At 38.2% G+C, this 26,993-nt stretch overlaps 1 protein-coding gene across 1 annotated transcript in view; it reads left to right on the top strand.

The window, feature by feature from the left end:
* Window positions 1–25,801, top strand: part of TMC1 (transmembrane channel like 1) — a 111,085-nt gene extending 85,284 nt beyond the window's left edge. The window contains 6 exon segments of the mRNA XM_036261702.1: window positions 1,849–1,916; window positions 8,493–8,732; window positions 13,955–14,080; window positions 18,646–18,724; window positions 18,822–18,873; window positions 25,779–25,801. Coding sequence (XP_036117595.1) covers window positions 1,849–1,916; window positions 8,493–8,732; window positions 13,955–14,080; window positions 18,646–18,724; window positions 18,822–18,873; window positions 25,779–25,801 — 588 coding nt within the window.
* The last annotated feature ends 1,192 nt before the right edge of the window (window positions 25,802–26,993 follow it).

Here is a 26,993-nt window from a genome sequence, read left to right as displayed (position 1 = left end):
GTTCTAGATAATCACCAAATGAGTATAGCACTTTGTATATATTTTAGCAGTATCTTGAGCGAATTTATGTTGAAATCATCCAGGTCATCTTTGTCATGCCCAATAGAATAGGGCTACATATTATTTCACTCTGTATCATTTTATCCTGTTATTTCACCATCCTTGCCATATCATTCTTGCTGTTTATTCCCGGGATCTGTTTACAAGGCACATTGCCCGTATCTGTCAGTTGGCTGCCTTTTGGGAAAGTGAGGAAGCTGACCTGGGTTCAAGAATTCTTGAGCAAAGCACCCGAATGTTGTGAGAATTTTGTTGGAGTTCCAATTCAGAGACCTGTTCTATCTTCTACAAATACATGTTTGGGTTCTTGGGTTGGGGAAGAACAGAGACACTCTCAGGTGGGGTGTGTGTGTGTGTGTGTGTGTGTGCTGGGGAGGGAGTCGTTATGAGGATACATATATATGGTCTGAAGTCACACGTACAGATACCAGGATCTGGGGCTGAGAGTGACCTGACACTCTCTCGGTCTCTCTGTCATGGTCCCTTGGTCCTCTCACTTCCTATCTTTTTGCTGTTCTCTTTTTCTCTTGTTACCAATTACTCAGTGTCCTGCATGACTGTTCTCTAGTTTAAATTAAGTAGAAGCAACTTTATTGCCTTTGCTAATTAGCGTTAACCCCGTTGATGGAAGCTTTCCTTCTAGCCTAATGTCACTAGGAAGCCTTTGGATGGGTCACCCTAGGACCTAGCTCAGCGCCCATCGGTGACCCCTCTGCACAAACAGCAGCCTGGTCCTGCTGTCCTTAGGGTGGCATTAACTAGGCGACAAACACTCCACGCGAAGTTAAAGAACTTCTTTCACTTTTGTTGTATTTCTCTATATTTATTTTATTGTAAAAGAGATTCACATACTTTTGTTGAAAAATATTTTACAATATACAAAACTTGAAGAAAATAAAAGCCATTACCCATCACCAACATGAGCTAGCCATTAATTTTGGCGAGTACTTTCAAGTCTTTTCTTTATGCATAGTTCCATAATAAGTTGATAAAAGCAATGAATGTATAATTTTAAATATTTTTGTTTAACATTAAAATATAGTTTTCTGTATGTAAATAATCTTCCAACACTGATGGGATTAGCTGCAATATATATTATAGTATAGATATATTGTGTTAACTGGTATTAGATATTTAGATGGCTTCATCTCTGCTCGTTTACATTTTTTCAACATTTAAAATTACTCTGTTGAAACAAATTCCGAGAAGTAGACTTAACAGGGTCAACAAAAATGAGGTTAAAAAAAATTTTTTTTTTCTTTATTGACTTGAGAGAGAGGAAGGGAGAGGGAGAGAGACAGAAACATTGATGAGAAGGAACATTGATTGGCCGCCTCCTGCATGCCCCCCACTGGGGATCAGGTCCACAACCTGGGCATGTGCCCTGACTGGGAATCGAACCAGTGACCTCTTGGTGCATGGGTTGACGCTCAACCACTGAGCCACACAGGCCAGGCAAGAATGAGGTTTTTAAAGCTTTAAGTTGGTATCATCAAATTGTTTTTCTAGAAGTCTGCTCTGGTATTACTTCACCAGCAGTGTATGAGAGCTCATCTCACCACACTTGAGCAGCATTGGATGACAACATTGTAAAATGAGTCTCACAGTCTTTAAAGGGTGTTTATTATTTTATTTATTGCTAACCATGTGTTATAAGGATTATTTCGCTATTGTTGCTGCAAGAAAGTAGTGGAGAGCTTAGCCACACCTATGCACAAGCATGGAACACTTGCCTTTCAATATTCACCACTGAGATACTAACCCAATGAACGTCTGTGTCTCTTCTAGCCCTCGTACACCGAATTCGACATCAGTGGCAACGTCCTCGCTCTGATCTTCAACCAAGGCATGATCTGGTAGGCCAGCTGTTCGATAATCTGCCTCTTTTTGAAAAGCCTCCAAGATCATTATTGCATAAAGCCCTGTAGCCCAGTGTCAGAGACCACAACCAGTGTCTGACAACAGTCGCCTTTGCAGAATGGATGGCGATGAATAGTTTGCTTGTTTCTTTTTCAAATCTTCCGTCTTGGTCCTCAAAGGCTTCTGCCTGTTTTTCAGAGCACTCCCTCATCAAACGATGGGCATCTACGTTCTGGTTGGTAGATTATTTGAAGGTGGTTTATATTTTATATCCTGTGACACTAGGCTCTAACAGTAATGATCACATTACGATGTGTTAAGTATGAAATAAATTAATGTAAGGTCTTTCTGAGAAACTGATTTTATCTTGTCATCACTATGGAATACATTTAAAATATAACTTATAGCTATTTTTAAAAATAGTTTCTTACCAAATCCAATAATTGAAAGAGATGAAGCACGTGTTTTAGGAAGGTCAAGTTAAAAATATGATCGTTATTTTGGACCTTGTTTCGCAGGGCCATTTGCACATCACAATTATTCCTTTTGATGTACAAAGGATTGTCACATCTTTTATTAAATGAAAGCATTCTCCCTGTAAACCTTGACAGGTTAAGATGAATTGATACAATCTAAACCGTTTTTGAGTGTAAAAATTGAATCATAGCATGCATTTCATCTGGGGACCATGTGCCTTGGAAATCTGTCACCCTAACTAAGAGCACACCAACCCACAAGCAACTACAATTGAGCTTCTTTATCCTGTTGATACATGTCTAATATAATACTGTGCCACTGATCACACCACTGTCCTAAGAACAAGTACTAGTGACTGGCTCGGTTTTTGCACAAGCACCTCGTATGTTACTCCCATCTTTCTACCATAGCTGGCCTAAATTATTAAACCTTTGTGAGGCTGGACCTCTCTGCAAATGTTAAAATTATTTTGCTTGAGCAATATAAATACCATAGTCAAGGATGCCATTGTGCCACCATGGGCCAGTCAAATTCCTGGGCCTCATTATATCAATGTGAAGAAAAGATTATGTTCTCCATTGTCAGGTGTATTTTTATTTATCTATGTATTTATATATTTTTTATTTTTAATGTATCTTTATTGTTGAAAGTATTACAGATACCGCCCCCCCTCCCCGCATTGACTTCCTTCTCCCTACCCTCCCTTCACCACACTATGATCAATGTCCATTGCTTATGCATATATGCATATGAATTGTTTGGTTTATCTCTTCTCTTTCCCTTCATTCCCTCTGAGGTTTGTCAGTCTGTTTCCTGCTTCCATGTCTCTGTATCTGTGTTGTTCATAAGTTTATTTTGTTCATTAGATTCCCCATATAAGTGAGATCACATGATACTTGTCTTTCTCTGACTGGCTTAGTTTGCTTAGCATAATACTCTCCAGGTCCCTCCATGTCATCTCAAAGGGTAAGAGAGCCTTCTTTCTTACAGCTGCATAATATTTCATTGTGTATATGTACTGAAGCTTTTTTACCACTCATCTACTGGTGAGCACTTGGGCTGTTTCCAGATCTTACCTATTGTAAATAGTGCTGCTATGAACATAGGGGTGCATATATTCTTTCTGATGAGTGTTTCAGGATTGTTAGGATAGATATCTAACAGTGGCGTCACTGGGTCAAATGGCAGTTCCATTTTTAATTTTCTGAGGTAACACCATATTATTTTCCATCGTGGCTACACCAGTCTGCATTCCCACCAGCAGTGTACTAGAGTGCCCTTTTCTCCACACCCTCGCCAACACTTGTTGTTTGATGACTTGTTGATGGCGGCCATTCTGACAGGTGTGACGTGATACCTGCACTGCATCTCTCCGATGAGTAGTGATCTGGAGCATTTTTTTCATATGTCTCTTGCCATTTGTATGTTCTCTTTGGAGAAGTGTGTATTCAGGTCCTCTGTCCATTTTTTAATTGGATTGTTTGTATTTCTTTTGTTGAGTTGTATGAGTACTTTATATATTTTGGATATTAACCCCTTATTTGATGTTTCATTGGCAAATACATTCTCCTATACAGTAGGTTCCCTTTTCATTTTGATTCTGGTTTCTCTTGCTGTGCATAAATTTTAAGGTGTATTTTTTTTTTAAATCAGATGTATTTTAAAATGTACTTCTTTGCTAAATTTGCAAGTTATGGCACATGTGTTCAGAGAGTCAGGAAGGTGTGAAATGCATCCTCTATTCTTCAAGCAGGGAGGAAAGTCAAGGTGACACAACGTGTGACTACCAACAGAGAGCAGCTTCTGTGGGTTCCGGATCTCTCATTTCCTGGAGAGGATTCTGGTACCATGACAGAAATAATGGCCAATATTGCTACCAAAGGAATGAGAAGGCACTGTGTTTTCTCAGTTTTCAAACTCCTGGCTCTTACAGTTTTCGGAAATCCCTCAGGCCTGGGGGGTATCCTTTGTGCAGATAGATGCTGCATGTCTCCTTCCTGTTTTTCCAGAATTTAGACAACAGAATTCCCTAGAAATTCCTCTTCATTACCCAAAAAGCTTTTGTAATGGCTGTCCTGATTGGTTTCACTTGCAATTTTACAACTGTTTCTATATATCACTAGTGTTCATATTAATGTTCTCAAATGTCTAAATCTCCAGTTTTCTCGTGGGTGGATCCATCATCAAAATCTCTGCAGTATAGCCCTGGCCAGTTTGGCTCAGCGGTTAGAGCGTCGGCCTGCGGTCTGGAGAGACCCGGGTTCGGTTCCCGCTAAGGGCGCGTACTTCGGTTGCAGTTTGTCCCCGGCCCTGGTTGGTCGTGCGGGTGGCAGCCACTCGATGTGTCCCTTCACGTCGATGTTTCTCTCTCTCTCCCTTCCTCTCTCTCCCTCCCACTCTATCTGTACAAAAAATGGAAAAATATCCTCGAGTGAGGATAAAAAAAAAAAAAAACCTCTGCAGTATCATTGCACTGTCACTTTCTGTGTGTTCATCCTTCAGCTATGAATCAAGTCTTGCTTCTGATGAGTCTGAAGAGGGCTTTAGAAAGTGCTTTCTGAGTGTACAGAGACTAGTACACACCAGAGTTCCAGGAGCAAAAGAACTATATTCACCTTCAGGTCAACTGTACACAAATTCTCTTTTCCTAACTCCCAGGAAGTTGGTGAGTGAAGGGTGTGGAGTGTGTCATCTAACCTTAGTCCACTCTCCTGCGCAAAGCCAGTCACACATTTCATGCGGCAGGAGGTTCTGATAACTGAGTTTGACCATTTGCTACAGAAACAATCAAAAGAGTATGGGGATTTTGTACCCAGTTCCATCACTTTGTGACTGGAGACATTCATTTTCTGCTTTAGGAGTTTCCAAGTAATGGAGGTTACATTGGTGTTATTGAAGTCAAACATTTATAAGTAAAAATCTGTTCTGTTACAAATTGGATGTAATGATCAACAAATCTTTATATTCCACATTTTTTTTTTTTTTTTTAGCCTCACCCAAGGACATTTTTGCATTTATCTTCAGATAGAGTGGGAGGGAGACAGGGAGGGAGAGAGAGAGAGAAACATCCATGCAAGAAAGACACATCGACTGGTTGCCACCCACACGACCCCAACCAGGGCCGGAGACGAACTGCAACGGAGGTATGTGCCCTTAGCGGGAACCGAACCCAGGACTCTATGGTCCCCGGGCCGACGCTCTAACCACTGAGCAAAACTGGCCAGGGCTACACATTTATTTTTGAAGTAGGCAGCATAGGCTTTTGTCATCATAGTTTTAAATGACGAAAGCACAAATTGTCTCTGTTGCAGCAGGATGTAGAGGCGGCAGTGAACACATGGTGAGAAGATGGGTTTGGACATTGCTCCAACACTGTCTCGTTGCATGCCCCCCCGCCAATCTTATCACCTCATTTTCTCAGTTGATCACACGTGAATAATTTGCCTGACATGTACCATGTCACTGGAGTCATAAGAAGAGCTAAATAAAGGAAGCTTTCATTTGCTTTGATCTCCTCAGAAGAAAAGCATTTTATCAGGCTAAGGTATTACAGTGATCTTTGCCTGACAGATGATGGGATCAAGTCTGGGCGAGGGACTTAGTGAGCCAAGCTGATTAGTGAGTCATGAACAAAGACAGGGCGAGCATTAAGGTTCAGATATCACTGTGCCAGGACCTGTTTTTCTAAGTTATAGCTCTTGTGATGTTCAAAATATCTATGTAATACTCATTTGGAAAAATTTTAATTTATCTATCTATAGATGCACATACATATAATAAGTGTGTACATATATATGCATACAGACAAATGATACACCTATATGTATAGGTGTAAATATATGTAATTCTAGGCAAAGTTTGGTCTTGAATTATGTACAAAAGTGTATCCTAGAATAGACTAGGTTGTGCAGCAATGAAACACAGACCCCAAAATTAGACTCTGTAAATCTATCATGGGTTGATAGAGGGCTCCCCTCTTGACAGTCGCCCTTACTTTGGAGGCCTAGCCAGGCAGAATAGGAGCCACCTGGAGTATTGCTGCTCAGAGTAGTAGAGAGAACAGAGCAAAAGTCACATAGGCTGTTAGTGTTTCCACTCATCAGTGAGATACCTCACTTTTATTTCTATATTTTTGGCCACGAAAAAAATCACACCGACTTTTAGAAGGGCCAGAGCCACAATTTTCAACCTTTTCCATCTCCTGGTATACATAAATCAATACTAAAATTCTGCGGCTCATCCAAAAATATACCATTTTGCTAATCTGACAAAAAATAGGTATAATTTTAATTTATTCACCAAAAATGGTTATTGTGTTGGCTGTTGTCTTTTTTTTTTTTTTGACGATCTAAGGGAAAAGTGGTCAGTGCCCCTGACTAGATAGTCAGATACTGCATGTTCTATAAATTCTTGCAGGACACCGCTTGAAAATCTCTAGGCTAGAGCATCATCCACAAGCACATCTCATTACAGATATTAGCCTTTGGGAATATTATCTAGTGCTTTGTAATTCTGATCCCTCAGCTAGACCTGTCACTTGCTCCCTTGCTCATGTTATTGGGGTTCCAGGTTCTCTCTAGCTATTCTGTAACCAAGATACGCTGTGTTGTTACAAAGTTTATTCTCTCATCTTTTTAAAATTAATAAAGTTTATACCTTAGGGAAGTCCTAGCTTCACAGCAAAACGAGTAGAAAGTGCACATCCTTCTCTACCCTTTGCCCTCACACACCCACAGCCTCCCCATCATCGACATCACCCACCAGAGAGCTGCATTTGTTACAACTCGGGAACCTACATGGACCCCAAATCCATGCCATTTTTTAAGAAACAGTTTAACTTCCTACAAAGTCTCTTGTCAATTTCGTATGTTAAAATATCATTCATCTGTTAGGTGGAATCCTATCAACAAGACAATCTGAATTGCGATGAGATTGTACTTTTCAATGAAATGGTTTAATATTGGGTTGCACAAGTTCAATTATAGCAGAAACTGATTTCTTCGTCTAACTCAACTTCCCTCCCCCAAATAAATTTACATTGGATTGGTCAAAATGCTAATCCTAACCAGAAATGTGGAGGTCTTTATTATAGTTGGGACAGTTTTACAAAAAAACAGAACTCTGCTTAAGCTTCTAACATAAGTCACTTCTAAAGCCTCCTTTGGGTTTTGGACTAATTAATTGTTATTAATATGGTCTATGGTGGTAATGGATTTTCTCGTCCAAAAAAAATAAAATTTATTTTGTTGCAATAACCAATGAAGTCATCAAGTAAGAATGACCTCACCTAAGTGGTTCTTGTTTAAAAATGGCATTTTAAAATACTTTTAAAAAATCTCATGTACAAAGCAGTGGATTTTCAGGACAAGCTGAAGTGAAAATGTAAATAACATACTAAGTTAAATGGATGTGTTGAGTTTTCTCAAAAGCTCAGAAAGCTTGCTATAGATTATCAATGAAACACAGCATATTAGACACAGATACATCATTCCCATCGGCTCTAAAACACCACGGCAGCCACAAATAAAAAACAGCATCAGAAAAGGAAAAATTTAATCATTTCTCTTTCATTAAACAAAAATCTATTAGCCATGACAAAAGCAATTAATCCAAATGTGCAGTTTATTTGAATAGAATGAGTGCTTTTAAGAGTCAGTTTATTAAAAAGTTAAATTTTTGTCTATATTAATCAATGATATGAGTATTAGGAGAAATTAAGTTTATTTCAGAAGGAGACGACAGAAGAAAAACAAATGTAACACAATTACATTTATAAATAATACAAATAAAAAATATATAATTTGCTCTGTTGTAATGTAAAGTTACTAATGATAGTAGATATGATTAGTGATCTACATAATTTCTGCGAAGGAATTATGTATACAAGACCTACAATAATGGGGGAGATGGTAAAATGTGTATAGAAGATGGAACTAGATTACTTAGATGTATTTATATAAAGGGCTTCTGTGGTTGAGAGTGGTAATACAATTCCTGCCTTTGGCAAATAAGCATGATGTGAAACAAACAGGTGCTATATGACCTTGTTCTGAAGTGAAGACTTAAACTGACCAGAGCTCTGTCTTCCTTTCCAGGATGGGCTCTTTCTTTGCTCCCAGCCTCCCAGGCATCAATATCCTTCGACTTCATACATCCATGTACTTCCAGTGCTGGGCTGTGATGTGTTGCAACGTTCCTGAGGCCAGAGTCTTCAAAGCTTCCAGATCGAATAATTTCTACCTGGGCATGCTCTTGCTCATCCTCTTCCTGTCCACCATGCCCGTCCTGTACATGATCGTGTCCCTCCCACCATCTTTTGACTGTGGCCCTTTCAGGTTCTTGTCTTTAAATTCCATTTGGGCATAGTTTTCTTTCAGGCCTGGAGATAGAAACAGTCAATCATTGTACGAGTTATTTTTGTTTATTCAAACGATGACATTTTGGCACGTAGGAATGAAGTCCTTTGGGTATTCAGGCTCATTCTGTGTAGATTCTTAGGCAAATTCCATCTATTTTCTCATTTGGGAATCATAAAAGGGAAAATAATTTAACTGCTCCAGGCTCTGCCTGGGTAAAATATGGACAATCAATCTGAGCTATTTCCATATAAGGAGACAGCAAAGAGCTGGTCTGGATGTGAACGTTTTCCTGATGCTAGAACTTCACATCCAGACATCTGAAGCTATTGCCGTGTCTCCTGTGGACCACCAAACTGAAATAATAAAATACAAAAATAAATATAGTGGATGACCCCTCATGCTACCTAGGACCTGGAATAGTTATTAGATAATAATATAAAGAGAGTCTCACAATTTATAATCCAAAATGCTACCTGCCAATAAAACATTAAAGCTGTTGGTCACATATATTCTCCCTAAATAACAAGGGTAGTTCACTCAAGCAGTTATAAAGAGTCAAAAAGGCTCTTAGAACCAAGTTGGAAATGCACCTTCTGCAGTTCTCTATGGCACAGTTCTCTCTCTCACACTTATCAAGACCAAAAAGTCCCCAGGACCTGGAAGACTGAGATTTCGTTCCATAAAGGAATGAAGCTACCACGAGTTTCCCCTCAAATCTCACGTTGAGTCACTGGGCAGCATATACTTGAGTTATTTCTCCTTTTCAGTGAAGAAAATATGAATGTGAAAAGCTGTGTGAATGACAATCGTGATGCCATAAGGGTCACATAAAATTTCCCCATCACACTGTCAGACCCAGCTTACTAAGTTAAAGTCAAAAGGTTTGTTGCTCATTGACTTATGTGTAAAAAAGGCATTTTCACTCTAATAATAGTATGAGTTGTTATTTCTTTACTGGAAAAGAAAAAAAAAAAGTTAAGCCAGGAGATAGAGCAAAAACAGCTGAATTCTGTCAATTCAGGGATCTCATATTGACAAGTTTTGTCCATCCCCCCCTCCCTAAAGCTGAAATAAATAATGCAGAGAGTGACATCTGGAGACTAAACGTGAAATTGCAGTCTTGAAGGGAGAGATTGGTCTGAATAAATCCTGGATAAATGTCAGAGTACAAAGTTCAAGAGATAAGCCATGCAAAGACTTCATTTAACTGCAAATTACCCACACAACTAAATATCCAGGATAAGTTTTAGGTGTGCTGTTAACTTTTTAATTGGATATTGGTCCTTCTCTGAAAAACATATCAAAGGAACTTAGCTGTCTACAAGGGAAACCCCACAATGTCAACATGTAACTGGGTAGTGATTATACAGGTACATTCACATTAAAAATATCATTGAGCCCTGGCCGGTTTGGCTCAGCGGTTAGAGCGTCGGCCTGCGGTCCGGAGAGAACCGGGTTCGGTTTCCGCTAAGGGCACGTACCTCGGTTGCAGTTTGTCCCCGGCCCTGGTCGGTCGTGTGGGTGGCAACCACTCGATGTGTCGCTTTCACGTCGATGTTTCTCTCTCTCTCTCTCTCCCTCCCACTCTACCTGAACAAAATATCGAAAAAATGTCCTTGGGGTGAGGATTAAAAAAAAAAAAAAAAAAAAAATATCATTGAGCTACCCTGGCCAATTTGGCTCAGTAGTTAGAGCCTTAGCCTGCAGACCAAAGGGTCCCGAGTTCAATTCCCAGTCAAGGGCAGGTACCTTGGTTGCAGGTTCAATCCCTGGCCCAGGTCAGGGAGTGTAGTGTGCAGGAGGCAACCAATAGATATGTCTCTTTCACATCAATGTTTTTCTTTCTCTCTCTCTCTGTCTCTCTCCTTAACCCTCTATCCCTCTCACCTTCTCTAAAAATCAATGGAAAATATATCCTCAGGAGAGGATTAACAAAACCAAACCATATTATTGAGTTAGCCCTGGCTGGTGTGGTTCAGTTGGTAGAGCATCCTCCTGTGCACCAAAAGGTCACTGGTTTAATTCCCAATCAAGGCTCATGCCCAGGTTTCAGGCTCAATCCCCGGTAGGGGGTGTGCAGGAGGTAGCTGATTAATGTTTCTCTCTCACATCCGTTTCTGTCTCCTCCACCCTCTCCCTTCCTCTCTCTAAAAATCTTTTAAAAATATGATTGAGCTAGACAGGTACAGTGACTGCACAATTTTAGATTTTTCAGCTCTAACTTCTCTGCCTCTTTTTATATCACAAGTTACTATGATTGTAATGAAAAAAATTGTCTGTGTCTAAGACATAATATATTATTTTGACCAAGTATTTTCTAACTGGCAAACTTAGGCAAAATTATTAAATATATATCACTATTTTGAGATCAAGAAAATTTTAATATTTTTAGTAGAGTATTGAGAAGGGGTGATCTCTATCCTATTTAGATAGTCTATATTTCCTGTCAGTGTTCTCATTTGGGGGCAAAAGAATGTAAATTTTTTTTTATTTGTTTGGACTTAGCAGTTTAAAAGGGTTGTTCATCCCTAGAAATTAGGTGAAAATGAGGAGCCTCGTAGAGTTTGAGGTGCCCAGCCTGCCGAGTGCAGGGTGCCTGACCCTTCCTAGTACCTGGGTAAGCAGCCAATTGGCAAACACGCATTTGAAGTAAGTTAATGGAGACACCACAATGATGGCCAGTTGCTTCTAGATGCAGGTATGTTTTCAGGTACGGTGGCCACATTCAATACCTTAGAAGATCCGTTCTGCAAAGCAATTTGATAAGATACTTTAGCTTGTTCTAGTTTCACAAGATCTGGCTAGGAAGGGTGAATTTCCCAGAAAATTATTCCTAAGTAGACTATTACTAAGTGGATTTACCTTAAACAGTTCAATAATTCAAAAACTATTTCTTTGGTGCTCAGATGAAGAAAATTCTTCCAATCACTTCATCATATTTTCTGACAGTTGATATTTCTCCCCCAGCCCCCTCACGAGTAATAGGAACAATTTTTAGTTGTCTAGGTTTTCACATCCCCTCCCTCCTAGCATTGTGGTAATTATACATTTTTTATATATTTTCATCTTACTACAAAGGTAATTTGTGTTTGTACTAGAAAACCTGAAAACTGTAGAAACGTTTTCACGTGAAAACAAGCACTACCCATAACCTGCAAAGTCCTGAAATAACTCAACATTTTGGTATTTCTTATTCTGGTGTTCTTTTTATGCAGACTTAAAAAAATAATAATAAGTGCGCTCATACAATATGTTTAGGTTTATATTACTATTTTGACACTATTACTTTACTCATTTGCAATTCTACTACTCTGTGTGTCTATTTTTCTTAGTGGTGTGGCTGACTTCCAGAGGTGGGAAGTATTTTCATTTCTCTGAGTCCAGAACACAGTAGAGTGCTAGCCAATAACTGAAATTAATGAGTGAATAACGACCTCTTGTTGTGCAGTAAACACTAGGTGAGATGTGGGGTTAACGAGGCGTAGAGTCTGGTGCAGCAGAGCTCAGTCTGGCTGGAAAGACAGGCCTGCTTGCAGACTGTGCTAGTAGTCTAGGGTGGGTGGAGCTGTGGCCACAGGCAAGCTCCGGGGTGAGGGCAGGGGCACTTCCCTTGGCTGTGTGGTCACCGCAGGCCGAAAAGGATTCTGGGAATATTGGGGAATGGTGTATGTTGGCTAGCCTGTCAGAAAAAGGGGTTGCCAAGGTTTTACAGATAGTTCTTATAGTTTGTGTAAAATTAAGAGAACTCAATGCTTGGTAAAAAAAAGACCTGACCTGGAGAAGTTATTTGAGAATCCCTGGAGTTGCCAATAACTTTGCATTTGGGTTATACTAGGATGCAAAGAAGATTTTTGTAGGTAGGGATTCTTTTGCGTAATTCTAGCTCCCCCATTCTAACCACATTCGTTAGCTGGACAGGCTGGAGGAGGGAGAGTGGATTGTCTTCTCTCCTCTTGCTTACCCTCTCCTGCTGGCTGTATTCCACGTGGCTGGGAGACAAATGGCGAACAATAAGAAACTTTGATGGAATAATTTTATATAATATTAAATTGTCTAGAAACTCCATTCTCCTTTATGTAGCATAGGTTTTTCTAATTAGTGTGTAGATCTATAATTTGTGAAGCAAAATTTATACCTCAGTAGTCCAGCGACACCTGAGAAGATACTTGGAACCATTCTCTGTCTATTGAGAGATATTATTAGTTCAGGAGAAAAAAATTAATCTTCACTTTGGGATTATGTTCATTTAGTAATTGAGAATGTTTAAAGATGAAAAAAAAAAGTGAAACCAAAATATTATATGGTTATACCAACCTTTATTCTGATAATACATAAAACTTGGAGATAAACAACCTAGTACCTTTTCTGAAAATTACCTCTTTCAATAGTAAATCAATATGCAGAACTAAAAAGCATAACTTATCAGGATGGATATTACTTTATAATTTTAATATTATGTTCTAAATTAAGACAGACATCTGCTCTCATTTTTCTTCTTTATAGGGTTTGTGTCTTATTTTAATGGGTCGAGAACAAGCTCATTTAAGACCTTTGCTCTTAAGGCTTATTTTTCCTTCTTTCCCCATTTTATGTGCTTGGCAGTGGAACTGAGTTGGTACTTTTTAGGACCTGTCAGAGGAAATACTGAGAGAGAAAGGTCTCATCATTCAGTGTGGTTACCCATTAATAGCTCTCATGAAAGAGGTTTGGTGGAGAATGAGATAGAAGCTATTGCATGGAAAGATGTATTGGATTATATATGGATTTTATTTCATTACGCTAGTCCTTATGCTCATTTCCAAGACTCATTTAAAAATTGAGTGCACTGTTTATTCAGCCCAAAGAGAGTATTCTACAAGGAGAGCTGGCCGAGGGATAGACTGATAGGCTATTTATAAAACATATTCCAATCAAAATCTTAGAAAGATAGCTTTTAAAATTGGTCTCCCAATTATGTGGTGAATGTCCTAACAGGTTTCGATTATGTGTTTATATTGGGATAAAATTTATCACATATAATCCATACGTTGACAAGATGAGGTCAAGGTATCAGGAGTTATAGTGCAACCTCAGACTCCTAACCTGAAAGAGTATTTTGGCAGTGTTTGCGGAAGCTTTTCTCTTTTCTTTTTTTCCCCTGTAACCATGGTTTCCATATATTTTAAATAAACTTCTCTCCTTTTTTTTTTTTTTCCCAGTGGCAAAAATAGGATGTTTGAAGTCATTGGAGAAACGCTGGAGCATGACTTCCCGAGCTGGATGGCGAAGATCCTGAGGCAGCTTTCTAACCCTGGACTGGTCATCGCTGTGATTTTGGTTATGGTGTATGTGCTTTCTCTCCCCACGGAGAGAGCCTCCGTCGTGTTCCCGGCTCCTCTGCGGTTTCAGCTTTCTCGGCCTCTTCCCCTCTCCCCGGGCTGTGCTATAACCTAACCAAATTCAGTGCTGATTTACGTGGTGGTGAGAGGCTTAAATTTATGAGCCATATTCTGACCTTCTTGGACATGATTCACAGCTACCTGCATCTGTCTTTGCCTGACTAGGATTAAAAGATTTGTTCCCAAGTAACCAAAATAATTATCGGTGAACAGCGAAAGCCAGGGAAATGCAAATGCTAAATGTTAGATCGAATCAGCACATTGAGCTTCCCTGCCTCCTGGCCCCCACCTCGTGTTCCATAAAGCAGATGGCTGTGAACACACTCAAATGATGAACCTCTAAATTAATGCTCCCCTTGGGAATATATTTCCGAATCAGGGCTTAAGGAATCTTTAAAAAGCAACCCGTACCCAGGAGGCCATCAGTAACTGTGTGTCCATAGGAATAGAATCAGAGGACAAGAGGAATCTTGGAAAGGTCACTCCCTTCAAAGTCAGAGGTGATACTTCCAGGAGAATTTGGGAGGGGCCTTTTGTTCTCATACTCCTCTCACTGGCTTCTGACTCTTGGCCACCACAGATAAACTTACATTCTCAGTAAAAATATATGCTTGACTCTGGCCGGGGTTAGAACAGTGGCAAAAATAAGATGTTAGTGGTTAGAGCATCGGCCCTCGAACCAAAAGGTCACAGGTTCAATTCCTGGTCAAGGGCAAGTACCTGAGTTGCAGGTTAGATCCTTGGCCCCATTTGGATTGCATGCGGGAGAGGGTGAGGATTAACAATGACAAAAAATATGTATCTATATATCTATCCATATCCATATCTATATCCATATCCGCATCCGCATCCGCATCCGCATCTGCATCTGCATCTGCATCTACATCTGCATCTACATCTATATCTACATCTACATCTACATCTACTTGCTGTGGAAGAGCCAAGGGAAGTGCCCTAGGCCTCCTTTTTATTGCTCAAGGCCCTCCTAAACAGAAAGTCTGGAACTACCCTGCTTTCAGTCAAGGGGGGCAAGTATGAAACCATCCTCAGGGACACTAGGAACAAAGCTGACACCAGGGTCAGATTTTTTCGATCAAAGGAAAACTAGGAAATCATAGTGAGAGAACTCCCAATGGTTTGAAGTAAATGAGCTGTGTTTTGTTACCCTGTCTCTGCGATGGTCATCCCCATCAGCGAAGGCAGGCGTTAGATTCTTCAACTGTATACATTAAGAAACTGGCGTAGAAGAGTGAGGTGATTTTTGTTGTAACCCAGGAGATCGACCACACTCAGACTCCATTTTTCAGTTTTTGGGGATGTTTTATTACCTGCGCAGGGACTGCAGCCAACCTACACAGAGGAGAACTGCCGCCCCGAGCTCAGGGGGAGCGTTGCTTATATAGGGCAGGGGTCATTCAAGAGTTTAGCAGAGCAAGCAAGCTGCTTGTACAGAAGCGGAGGCAGTTAGCGATAAGCAGGAGGGAACGGAGGGGGGAGGGAGCTGGGGCGAAAGGGAACTGGGTGAACTGGGTCAGCATACATCTGTCCTGCTATTCATCCCATTATCCAAGTTTTAAAAACTAACAAATTCGAGACAGATATCAGCGGTCAGTCAGATGCAATACACACATGTTGAACAGTTACAGTTTTATGGGGTAAAGGGAGCTTCAGTTTCTCCCTATCAGTTTCTTCACAGAGCATGCAGGACACTCTGGCCTTGGGGCCGTTTGTGTCCTCCCTTTTCCTGGAGGATGTTGCTTTTCAAATTCCCAGTGAAGGTCAAACTCTAGTTAATTTTTATGGGGCTAAAGCCCTCTATAACATTCCCCATTGTTCGTCTTGCTGTCTCTGAGGTTGTTAATTAGGGCAGCTTAAAGACAAGTTGGATTCTAAGGACAGTGAGCTACAACAATTTTCCCTAGGTGAGGCTAGAGCAGAATAGTAATAGTAGGACTTGGACAGTAAATCCAGCATTCACCCCTTTACACCATGATGGCTTCTTTGAGGGAGAGCTAATAGCCTGTGGGGGTAATGAAACAGTGAAACAGATTGCTATTTGTTTTCCAGAGACTAATGTTTTTCAGGTGCAATTGGGCTCAACGTGTTTCATTTCAATTTGATACCTAAAATTTTCCTGCAAAATCCCATTCTAAGTTTTAAGAAAGTAAGATACTATAGTTTAGATTATTTTTTTTAATTCTTACCACATGATTACTATTATTACATGTTAGAACTTTGATCATGGGGTGCTGTTTAGGACTTGACAGGAATCTCTGGTGCCGATGTGTCAGAAAACGACAAGCTGGGGGCAGCATGTTTCACCAGATGGCCGTGAAGCAATTTTTCCTTCTCCGTGTTTTTATGATATAGTGGCTGTTGAGAGCATAAGTATCCTGCGGCTTTTAAAAGTTCAAGCCCTTTTGTGGTATAAATGAGATCTTGTTTTAAAGCACACTCAACAAAATTTAATGTCAGATTTTATGACTATATTCTGAACTAGTTGAGAGATTTATTTTTAAGCAAAGTAGCAACATTGTTCCAATGCCACTAATTGAATATTGATTGAATAAGCTGTTTTGGGAGTGTTGAAAAGGAACCGACACTGTCTTTGTTCGGGCACTCTCCATATAGTGACTCATTTAATTTGCACAATTACCTTAATAAACTGGCCTCACTGATCGATCATATTATTGATAGCACGTGACGATCCTCCCCAAATCTAATGGCTAATAAGTGAATTCAAACCCATGTCTTATTTCCCATCTCTTACCACCACCACCCCTCTGCCCGCAAACACATACCCTCATTTGCAGCACCAAACACTGCGTTCAGGATGAGCGGGCATGTTCAGAAGGGCTGAAAGCACTTGTCACGGATGGTCTACACCCAGGTGGGCACACTTTTTCCTAAAGGGCCAGATATTTTAGGCTTTGTGGACCAAGAGGTAAAATTGAGGATATTATGTAAATTGTTATGTAACCATTAAAAATGTGAAAATCATTCTTAGCTCACGGGCCGTATGACACAGGCCAGGAGTCAGATTTGCCCTGGGGACTATCAGTTGCCGACCATGGATAGCAACTAGGTCTAGACGAGGAAAGTAGGCAGGATAGTACTGCAAGGTAAATGTTAGTTCCGAGGTTCTAATTTAAAAGCCAAATTTCAGTTTGTTGCTGATTTTATTTTTCAAATTCTGAGGTCTCATGTTCCACTTTATGGGACCCCCAACAACTGGCTTAGCTTTTTATTACCTTTAATTAGAGAATGTTACATGTTACAAGCATTTTGAATTTCCCCAGTGGGTCATATTAAATCAGCGTAGGTGGTTTTGAGTGACTGAAGAGAGCTTAAGTTAGTTCTCTGCAGGCAGTTTGATTCCTTTGGAGACTGAAAACAAAGATTTATAATGAATGCACACTTAAGGTACATCACCAGACAGAAAAAAAGTGAAGAATAAACAGAGAATCCCAGAACTGCAAATGACTTGTGAGGTCTCTTATGTTTTCCCTTCAATGCTGGGCACTTTTCTAAGACAATCTTTATACTACTATAACACACACACACACACACACACACACACACATTTATTGAGCACCTACTTCATGCCAGATATTGTGTCTGATGCTTTCATGTATGTAATTCCATCAAACTCCTGCCACTCACATAAGAGATAAACAAAGTCAGCTAAACCATATCAATAATTGTGCTGCCAGCACCAGCGGCTCATAAAGGATAGACTCTGGCATGTCGGCGAGTAGGGGAAATGTGTTCAGTGTCCAGTTATTTACAACAAAGAGGAATGCCAGTTACCTTTTTTATTTCTTTCTTTTTTTTTTTTTACTGCATTATTTCTTTCTTTGTTTATTTGTTTTGCTTTAAGTGAAGATAAGCATACTGGTTTTTGCAGCAATACTTGGCTGGAATTTGCTCTTTCTAGAAATGTAAATGTCACGTAAAAGCCAAGAGTACTCCTTTATAAAGCGTTTTCTTTTTTGAAGGAGGGAGACATGCAAACAATACATCCCATGGAAAAAAAATCCACGTTAATTAACTGTGACAGGAGGATATTCTTAGTTGTAAACGCCAAAGGAAGGGATCGAAGGCACAAAGTCAGTTTCTTTTTTAGTCCACATATTCCTAAACTTCAGTAGATATTCCAGTCCCTGGGAGGCCATTGACATCAGTTTAAAATGTTACTTCAATTATAATTTAAATTGATGGTAATGCATTTCCAAGAAGCAGCTAAAATTAGGCAGTAGGGCACAGTGAACAGCCCCGGCTGTGGAGGGGAAAAGCGAGGTGCAGCTGCCCGGGTCCTTCCAGTCACCGCTGGCTGAGTGCGCCTCTTCCCCTCTTCCCCTCGCTCAGTCTTTCGTCTGCAAAATACAAGGTTTAGAGTAGAAAATGCCTTCAAGTCCACTCTAGTGCCTCCATTCAATGACATAATGTACATGTAAGAGGAATTCTGAGGAACTGAAAAATACCCCCAATTTTATTTTTTTAAATTTTAGTTTGACCATCTATTATCTCAATGCTACTGCAAAGGGCCAAAAGGCAGCAAACCTGGATCTACAGAAGAAGATGAAACAGGTAGGTTACCATGTAGTTCTCAGAATGATTACCTTTATTCAAGTGGAAAACCCCAGAAAATCTCACTCTCTCCCTCCCTCCTTTTCTCACCGTGCAGCAAGCTCTGGAGAACAAGCTGCGAAACAAGAAAATGGCAGCTGCGCGAGCAGGTTCGAGATAAGTTTATGTTGCGATTCCCCCCTACAAACAGTATGATCCTCCTTTTCTCTTTGTCCTTTAAATGGGGGCATTTGCTTCGGAGTGGCATTATTACCCGTAAGCAAATCATTCCACCTCCCTACTGTTCGCCTTTTCAGGCTTCTCAGACATCTTATCCAGGGGTTTGGTTGTCTTCCCGGTGGGGAAAGAACGCAGAGAGGAAAATCCAGGAGTGTAAACTGAGCAGCAGTGATAAAAATGTGATCTTGCAAAATGACAGAGGATGGAAAAAAAACCCCAACTATATAGCCATATACAAACAGCAGATACAAATCCGGACTCTCTCCTGCCCATTTGGACCATTTTTATACCTAGAAGGATACAGTGGGAAGACCCCAGGGGGGTCCTCTGAGCTCACCAGCATACGTGGTCAAAGCCTTTTCTGATTCATTAACCTTCCTTTCTTTTTAATCTTGTTAACCTTTAAAATATTAGAAGAAAGCACATTTCTACTTGTCAAGGTGGCTCTAGTTTGTATTCCACATGGAAAAGTGATGCCTAAGAAATTCAGTGAAAATGTTTTCAGCTTTTCCCTCCTGACTAACTCCTAATTCCTTTCCCCTCCTACCTAACTCCTAAGTTGGTTTAAGTAGAAAAACAGACATGTATCAGTCCACACAGATGAACAGGGGAGTGGTGTATGTGGCTTCGGGCCACGCTGTGCCCTAGGTTCAGAAGCCGTCAGGGCTGCGCTGCATTTTCCTGTGGTTCTGGGAACAGCGCTGCCCGCCCATTGGCTGACCTCTGTGGCCTCGGAATGACTGCAGCTGTATCCTTACCTTACCTTTGTTTTAGATTTATTATTTTTTGGTTACTAATCTACTTGTTTCTTAAATGCATTAACATTTTTCAACTTTATTGAGGTATAATTCACAAATGAAGTTGTAATGCATTTAAAGCGTGCATGTGACGATTTGATGAGCATGCGCACTATGAAAGGATTTCCACCATCGACTGAATTGACACCTCCATCACCTCACATATTTACCTTTTTATTTATTTATTTATTTATTTATTTATTTGGTGAAAACACTTAAGTGTTTTAGTGACTTTTAATGAAACAATACAGTATCATTATACCATGTTATATATTACAGCTTCAGACCTTATTCGTCTTATAACTGAAAATGTGCATCTTTTCACCGCCTGTCCCTCTTCCCCCCACTCCCATGCTGCTGACAACCCGTCTGCTCTGTTCCTCCGAGGTCACGTTTGTAGCTGTTGTTAGATTCCACCATGCGGAGCTTGTCTTTCTTTGACTGGCTTATGTCACTTAGTATAATGCTCCCCCATTTTATCTGTATTGTCACAAATGGCAGAATTTCCTTCTTTTATAGGCTGAATAGTATTTCAGTGTGTGTGTGTGTGTGTGTGTGTATACACACGCGGGGGGGCAAAAGTAGGTTTATAGTTGTGAATACACAAAACAAAATTTATTTTTGTATTATGATTTATTAATTAATTTTTGTATTATTTATTTGTATTTCTACTGTATGTAAACATAGATATCACATTTTTAAAACCCATTTATCCATAGATGGACACTTAGATAGTTTCCGTACCTTGGCTATTGTGAATAATACTGCAGTGAATGTGGGAATACAGATTCGTGATTTCATTTTCTTTGGATATATATCCAGAAGTGAGATTGATGGATCATATGATAGTTCTATTTTTAATTTCTTGAGGAATCTCCATGCTGTTTTCCTTAGTGGCTGCACCAGTTTACATTTCCACCAACCAGACACAAAGTCTTCCCTTTTCTTGGCATCCTCATCAGCATTCATCTCTTGCCTTTTTGATAATAGACATTTTAACAGGTATTAAGTGGTATCTTACTGTGATTTTGATGTTCATTTTCATGATGATTAATGGTGTTGAGCACCTTTTGACATACCTTTTGGCCATTTGTATGTCTTCTTTGGAAAAATGACTGTTCAGGTCCTTTGTCCATTGTTATTTATTTTTTTAATTCTCACCCAAGGATGCTTTTTATTAATTTTTAGAGAGAGAGGAAGGAAGAGAGTGAGAGGAAGAACATTGATGGGAGAGAGAAACATCAATTGGTTGCCTCCCATACACACCCCTACTGGGGATTGAACCCCAAACCTAGGTATGTATCCTGACTGGGGGTCAAATCTATAACCTTTTGGTCTATGGAATGACACTCCAATCAATTGAGCCACGTGGCCAGGGCCCTTTGCCCATTTTAAACTGGGTTATTTGGGTTTTTTACTATTGAATTGTATGAGTTTCTTGTATATTTTGGGTTTACAACCCCTTATCAGATATATGACTAGCAGATATTTTCTTCCATTCTGTAAGTTGCCTTTGCTGTGTGGAAGCTTTTTAGTTTAATGTAGTTCTATTTTTTTATTTTTGCTTTTGGTGTCAAATCCAAAAAATCATTGCCAAGTCCAATGTCAAATAGCTTTTTCTCTATGATTTGTTCTGAGATCTGTAAAGTTTGAAATATTACATTTAAATCTTTGATCATTTTTATTTTATTTGGTGTATAGTATATTGGTTCAGTTATATTAATTTTCATGTGGATATCCAGTTTTTTTTAACACCATTTATTGAAGAGATTACCCATTCTCTATTTTATATTCTTGCTGCCTTGTCAAAAAATAATTAACCAGCCCTGGATGGTTTGGCTCAGCAGTTAGAGCATCGGCCGCCCACAGACTGGAGAGTCCTGGGTTCAGTTCCCGCTAAGGGCATGTACCTCAGTTGCAGTTTGTCCCTAGCCCCAGTTTGGGTTGTGTGGGTGGCAACTACTCGATGTGTCTCTATCGCGTCAATGTTTCTTCTCTCTCTCTCTTCCTCCTGCTCTCCCTCCCACTCTATCTGAAGATAAATGCAAAAATGTCCTTGGATGAGGATAAAATATAATTAATTAACCATACATATGTGTATTTATATCTGGGTGCTCTCTTCTGTTCCATTAATATTTGTGTCTGTTTTTATGTTAATGCCATACTGTTTTAATTACTATAGCATTGTAATATAGTTTGAGATTAGGAAGTATGATGCCTCAAGCTGTGTTCTTTCTCAAAATTGTTTTGGCTTTTTGGAGTCTTTTAGTGATTCCATACAAACTTTAGAATTTCTTTTATTTTCTTCTTCTTTTTTTTTTTTGGTGAAAAATGCCATTAAAATTTTGATAGAAACTGCACTGAATTTGTAGATTGCTTTGGGCAGCATAGACATTTTCATGATGTTAACTGTTCATTAACATAGAATATCTATTTATTTACGTCTCCTTTAATTTTTTTAATTAATGTCTTATAGTTTTTCAATGTATAGATATTTCACCTCCTTGGTTAAATTTATTCCTAAGCATTTTATTATTTGTGGTGCTATTGGAAATGGACTTGTTTTTTTTAATTTCTCTATTTCTGATCATTTGTTGTAGTATATAAACGTGCAAGTGATTATTATATACTGATTTTGTATACTGCAACTTTATAGAATTCATTTATTAGTTCCAACAGTGTTTTGATGGAGTCTTTAGGGTTTTCTGTATATGATATATGTCATTTGCAAACGGAGACAATTTTACTTTTTCCTTTCTGATTTCTATGCCTTTTATTTATTTTTCTATCTTAATTGCTCTGGCTAGAAATTCCAGTACTATGTTGACTAAAAGAGGTGAGAGTGAGGATCCTTATCTTATTCCTGATCTTAGGGAAAAAGCTTTCAAGTTTTCACCATCGACTATGATGTTAGCAGTGGATTTGTCATATGTGGTTTTATTATGTTGAAGTATGTTCCTTCTATAACCAATTTATTGAGAGTTTTTGTCATGAAAGGATGTTGAACACTTTTTCTGCATCTATTGATGTCATTATATAATTTTATCCATTATTTTGTTAATGTGGTTTATTACAATTATTGATTTGTTGAGCCATCCTTGCATCATAGGAATAAATCCCACATGATCATGGTACATGATCCTTTTAATGTACTGCTGAACTTAGTTTGCTAATATTTTGTTAAGGATTCTTACATCTATGTTCATTAAGGATATTGGTAATTTTTTTTCTTGTAGAGTCCTTGTCTGGCTTTGTTATCAGGGTAATGCTGGCCTTAGAAAATGAGTTTGGAAGGTTAGCCTCCTTTTTAATTTTTTGGAAGAGTTTGAGAAGGATTGGTATTAAGTTTTCTTTATTTTGTAGAACTCATCAGTGAAGCCATCTGGTCCTGGACTTTTCTTTGTTGGGAGGGTTTTCATTACTGATTGAATCTCCTTATTAGTAATTGATGTGTTTAGATTTTCTATTACTTTATGATTCAGTCTTGCTAAGTTGTATGAGTCTAGGAATTTATTAATTTTTCTACGTTATCTTATTTGCTGGTATATGATTTATAATAGTTTATTATGATCATTGATATTTCTGTGTTATCAATTGCAATGTTTCCTCTTCATTTTAAAATTTTATTTATTAGTCTTCTCTCTTTGGCTCTTCGTCTAGCTAAAGGTTTGTCAATTTTGTTTATATTTTCAAAAAAAAAACAGCTCTTGATTTTATTGATCTTTTCTATCGTCTTTTAAGTCTTTTTTTTTTTTTTTTTTTACCATGTGTGTGTATGTGTATGTGTATGTGTGTATCTGTGTGTGTGTGAGAGAGAGAGACAGAATGTGTGGTTGGCATTTCACAACTCTCTTTACTGTTATTTTATTTATTTATGAGGAGGCATTTAGTCTTTATTTCCCATCTGTTTTTTCATTTCCTTCCTTCTGCTAACTTTGGGCTTAGATTGTTCTTCTATTTCCTAGTTCCTTTAGGCGTGAAGTTAGATTGCTTATTTGAGATCTTTCTTTTTTCATAATGTGTTTATCATTATAAATTCCTTCTTAGAACTGCTTTTGCTACATTCACAAGTTTTAGTATGTTGTGTTTCCATTTTCATTTGTCTCAAGGTAGTTTTTATTTTCCTTTAATGTCTTCTTTTACCCTTTGGTTGTTCAGGAGCATGTTGTTTAGTCTCCACATATTTGTGAATTTTCTGGTTTTCCTCTTGTAATTGATTTCAAGTTTCATAATATTATGTTTGGAAAAGATGCTTGATATAATTTCAATCTTCTTAAATTATTAAGACTTATTTTGTGGCCTAATATATGAATTCTCCTGGAGAATGTTTCATGTGTGTTTGAGAAGATTGTGCATTATGCTGTTGAATGAAATGTTCTATGTATGTATGTTAAATCAATCTCATTTAATGTGGAGTTTAAGTTCAATGTTTCTTATTGATTTTCCGTCTGGATGATCTATCCATTGTCAAAAATGAGATATTGAAATCCCCTGCTCTTATTGTATTATTGTCTATTTCTCCCTTCAGATGTTAATATTTGCTTCATATATTTATATATACATATTTATATCTTTATAAATATATAAATATGTATATATAAATATTTATACATAAATATATAATTTATATTTATGTATAAATATATAATTTATATTTATGTATAAATATTTATATATAAATATATAAATTTATATATAAATATATATCAGGTATATAAAAATTTACAATTACTATGTCTACTTGATTAATTGTTCCCTATCATTATATAATGATCTTCTTTGTCTCATTACAGTTTTTGGCTTAAAATATATTTTGTCTGATATAACTATGGCTACCTTGCTTTTAGTTTTCATTTGCATAGAATATCTTTTACCATACCTTCACTTTCAGTCTATGTGTATCCTTAAAGCTGAAGTGAGTCTCTTATAGTCATCAAATAGTCATCAAATAGTTAGAAGCAGGTATGTCACACATATCCGCATTGCTTCTGTATTTGCTCTAGACTGTGACTATAACAATATTATCCAGTTAGGAACAGCAAATACCATATAATTTCATTTATATGTGGAATCTAAAGAACAAAATAAATGAACAAACAAAATAGAAATGAACTCATAGACACAGAGAAACTGATGATTGCCAGAGGGGAATGGGATTGGGGGGCTAGGTGAAGAAGGTGAGTAGGATTAAGAAGTACAAATTGGTAGTTACAAAATAGTCATGGGGATATAAAGTGCAGCATACAGAATATAGTCAATAATATTGTAACAACTATGTATAGTGCCAGAAGGGTACTGGACATATAGAGTGGAACACTTTGTAAAATATATGATTATCTAACCACTATGCTGTACACCTGAACCTAATACAAAATAATACTGGATGTCAATTGTAACTGAAAAATAAAATAAAATTACACTCTTGACATCCAGCAAAATAAACAAAACATTATGCAATTCGTTTTTAGAATGGTGAGTGAAAAGTTCTGATTTCTTGATCTGAATTCTAGTTAAAGCTTATTGCTATTTTTATTATTTTAAATAATGATATACTGCTATAGCATGATATTTTCCCATAATTTGTCCTTACAATTATATATAACCTTTGTGAAGGCAGAATCTCTATCTTACTTATAGTTGTTAACTTAGGAGATAATGCAGAACTTTATACATAACAGTCACTCAACAAATATCTACTAAATATCTACTGAAAAAATGATGTTTTTTTAAATGAAGAATTCTTTTATTGGAAAAATTTGAAAGGCATAAATTTCTATATTAACTACATAAGCAGTAATGAATAAATGTTACAAGTAGAGAATAGCTTTCACTCTCCTGTCTTTAGAATTTGTGAGGATTTTTTAAAACTAAGAAATAAAGAAATATTTTGAATATAAAAACTCAATGTGCAGCACATTTGGAAGATATGGATGTCAGGGTACCTCACTCAGAATCATTCAGCATACTGAAAGTAAAATGTTTATTTTTCTTTATGGTCTCTTGCTTTTGTTATTAATGAATTTACTTATTTTGAACAGCTGCAGCTGCTGGTGGCCAGTAACTTCTTCCATGGATATATTGGGGACCCAGAAGTCCTCCTGGCCTTGCTGTTGAAAAGCAGTGACTTCTGTGAAGGCCCAGAGAACAGGCACTGTGGAGTTGCTGTTCCCGTTTTAACTGGTGGATTATCAAAGTCGGACTGGCCAGTAAGGCATCACCAGGCCTCATTCGACAAGAAGGATCTCCAATAGTCCGAACTGAGGACTTGCTCCTGTACTGCCATTTTCTCCCCTTACCCATCTCCTTGACATCTTTTCTCTAACCAGCTGAGTTGAAAAGAGGGTGTGATTCAGCAATATAGAAACCTTTTGCTCATTATAGGACTTTCATTTTATACATTTCTTCTGCCTTCGTTTTCTAGGCCTGGGTGCAGGACTACTTTACCCTCTTTTTCCAAGTTTAGAAATATCTTTATAAAGTATTCATTTTAAGCATTCATTAACTAGCCTTTTGAAACCAACACCCTGCTTTCTCTTTTCTTCTACCAGTCTCCCCACCTATGACCCACACAAATATACACCTAAGGCCTTTTCATTTGCTGCTGGATTTAATACGAAATAAAATGGGTGTTTTAAAAGAAATATGCTAAGTGGATTATGGACCAGATCAGCGTAAGGTTGAGGAGGTACATAGAACTTAGACAACCCAACTCTTTATTAGTTGTTTAAAAAACACACCACAAGTGATTGCTATTTCATCACGGTCTGATCATTTGACCTCCAAAGGTTGTATCTCTTGAGTTTAGATTCTCATCTTGTAAAATTTTTCTTTGCTTTTTGTTAAAGTTAGGAAAACACACACTTTGGGTGGGGGGTCAATTTATGGATGTGCTTAAGCATGATTATTTATTTAAAGTTTAAATTGACTTTGAATAGTAACAATCAATGCCCTTAGTCAGCCTTGTGTGACTCCAATTGCATCTCCTAACTCATGTCCTTTTCCAGAGGTAAGCCAATTTGCCTGCCATTCCCTGCAGTTGACTTGCTGGTTTTTATTACCCTGCCTTTGAATTTCTCCTTCTTTTCTATTTTATACCGGCCATAGAATGATTACCCCGTTCCTCTACCAATCCATGTGCTCATCACTTCCATCATACCAAGTTCAAGGCTTACTTCCTCTGGTCAAATCATCCAGACCAGCCTTTATTCTCAATTGTTTCACTCCCTTGATAGTCTTTATTGGGACTCTTGTAT

Source organism: Molossus molossus, unplaced genomic scaffold, assembly GCF_014108415.1.
Source record: "Molossus molossus isolate mMolMol1 unplaced genomic scaffold, mMolMol1.p scaffold_m16_p_14, whole genome shotgun sequence".
NCBI lineage: Eukaryota > Metazoa > Chordata > Mammalia > Chiroptera > Molossidae > Molossus > Molossus molossus.
This window is presented reverse-complemented; position numbering and strand designations above follow the sequence as displayed.